The sequence below is a fragment of the Fulmarus glacialis genome, unplaced genomic scaffold, assembly GCF_000690835.1.
Source record: "Fulmarus glacialis isolate BGI_N327 unplaced genomic scaffold, ASM69083v1 scaffold21375, whole genome shotgun sequence".
Lineage (NCBI taxonomy): Eukaryota > Metazoa > Chordata > Aves > Procellariiformes > Procellariidae > Fulmarus > Fulmarus glacialis.
The window spans coordinates 6,395-7,681 of NW_009215207.1; the positions used below are offsets into that span (position 1 = coordinate 6,395).

At 60.2% G+C, this 1,287-nt stretch overlaps 1 protein-coding gene across 1 annotated transcript in view; it reads left to right on the forward strand.

Annotated features, from left to right (window-relative positions):
- GMEB2 (glucocorticoid modulatory element binding protein 2) overlaps nt 1-1,287 on the forward strand; it is a gene marked incomplete at its 3' end in the record, with an annotated part of 15,768 nt that overhangs the window by 6,346 nt on the left and 8,135 nt on the right. Inside the window, exon 3 of the mRNA XM_009578871.1 lies at nt 963-1,060. Coding sequence (XP_009577166.1) covers nt 963-1,060 — 98 coding nt within the window. The remainder of the gene's footprint in view (nt 1-962; nt 1,061-1,287) is intronic.

A 1,287-nucleotide genomic window follows, 5' to 3' on the forward strand; every position in this document is an offset into this window, starting at 1 on the left:
ATTAGACATCTTCAATAACAAAAGCAAACACATCTTAAAACCCTGTTAGGAATGGTCCATGCTGAGAGCTGGCCGTGATGCGCCAGTGGGATCCGTAAGGGTACCAGCGTGGGCTTCCTCCCTCGCGCGGGACCCTCCCAGCCGAGGGGGTGAGGAGCGTGTCCCAGATCGCAGCCCTAAATGCCTTTCCCGTCTGAGCATGCACCGAAGCTCGTTCGAGGGGCCTGGGGCTCTGTACGCGGAAGCGAGAGCTGGAATGGGCGAACAGCGAGGGTGCGGATGCCGTGCAGGACCAGCTGTGCGTCTCCGTCGGCAAAGCAGCAAGAGAAGCCGGAGATCTCCGGGGTAGAGAGGATGAAAGCAGTCGGATAGCCAGCTATTAGTTAATATCATGGGGATATTGAGTTATGAAAGGCTCAGAGATTGGATTGCAAGGGTCTATAGCTCACGTTACGTTATCTCTGCGCATGGATCTGCTGTTAGGGTTTGTCGAACTCCTTTATGGCGTGTTTGCGGCTCCTCGAGGTCCTGCTCCTGGGAGCATCCCGCGTACCAGAGATTCAGCCAGTCCGTCGCCCAGACAGCGGCAGCATGTTTCACACATGTTTTTTCTGGAGAAATCTTCTCAGGCAAAGCTGCCAGAGTCTGGCAGCGACTTCTGAGGGGCCGTGCTGACAGCATCCCTCCACGCCAGCTCCCCTGCACGGGCTGTGCCGGAGGCAGCTCCGTGGGGCTGGTTTAAAAGGGAGGCAAGGCAGAGCCGGCCGGGCTGCTGGCTGCTGCGGGGCTCTTCGTCTCCGTTCGGAAACACGGAGCTGAGCCTCTCAAAACCAGAGCCGACTTCTAGCTCTTGTGGGAAAATGTAGTCCGAGTGACTTTTGAAGCAATGTCTCCGTGGGGCATCGGGTGTGGGGGTGGCACATCCACGTGGCTTAACTCTGCCTCTCTGACTCTTTTACCAGCGGTGACATAAACGAAGACACGCTGGAGACCGAAAATGCAGCTGCTGCGGCTGCTGCTGCCTTTACAGCCTCCACGCATCTGAAGGAAGCGGTCCTAGGTAGGTTCAGCCCGTGCCGTAGCCCCTCGGTTGAGCCGTGCCAGCTCGAGAGGGTCCGGCCGCTGCTGTGCAGAGCTGCCGGCTGGTCCTGGGGGTGCTCTCCCGGGGTCCTGGGGGTGCTCTCCCGGGGTCCTGGGGGTGCTCTCCCCAGCGTCAAGGGGAGCCCGGAGAGCTGCAGGGGCTGGGTGACGGAAGGGGTGCCGGCAGCTGCCGGGTGGGGCGCTCGC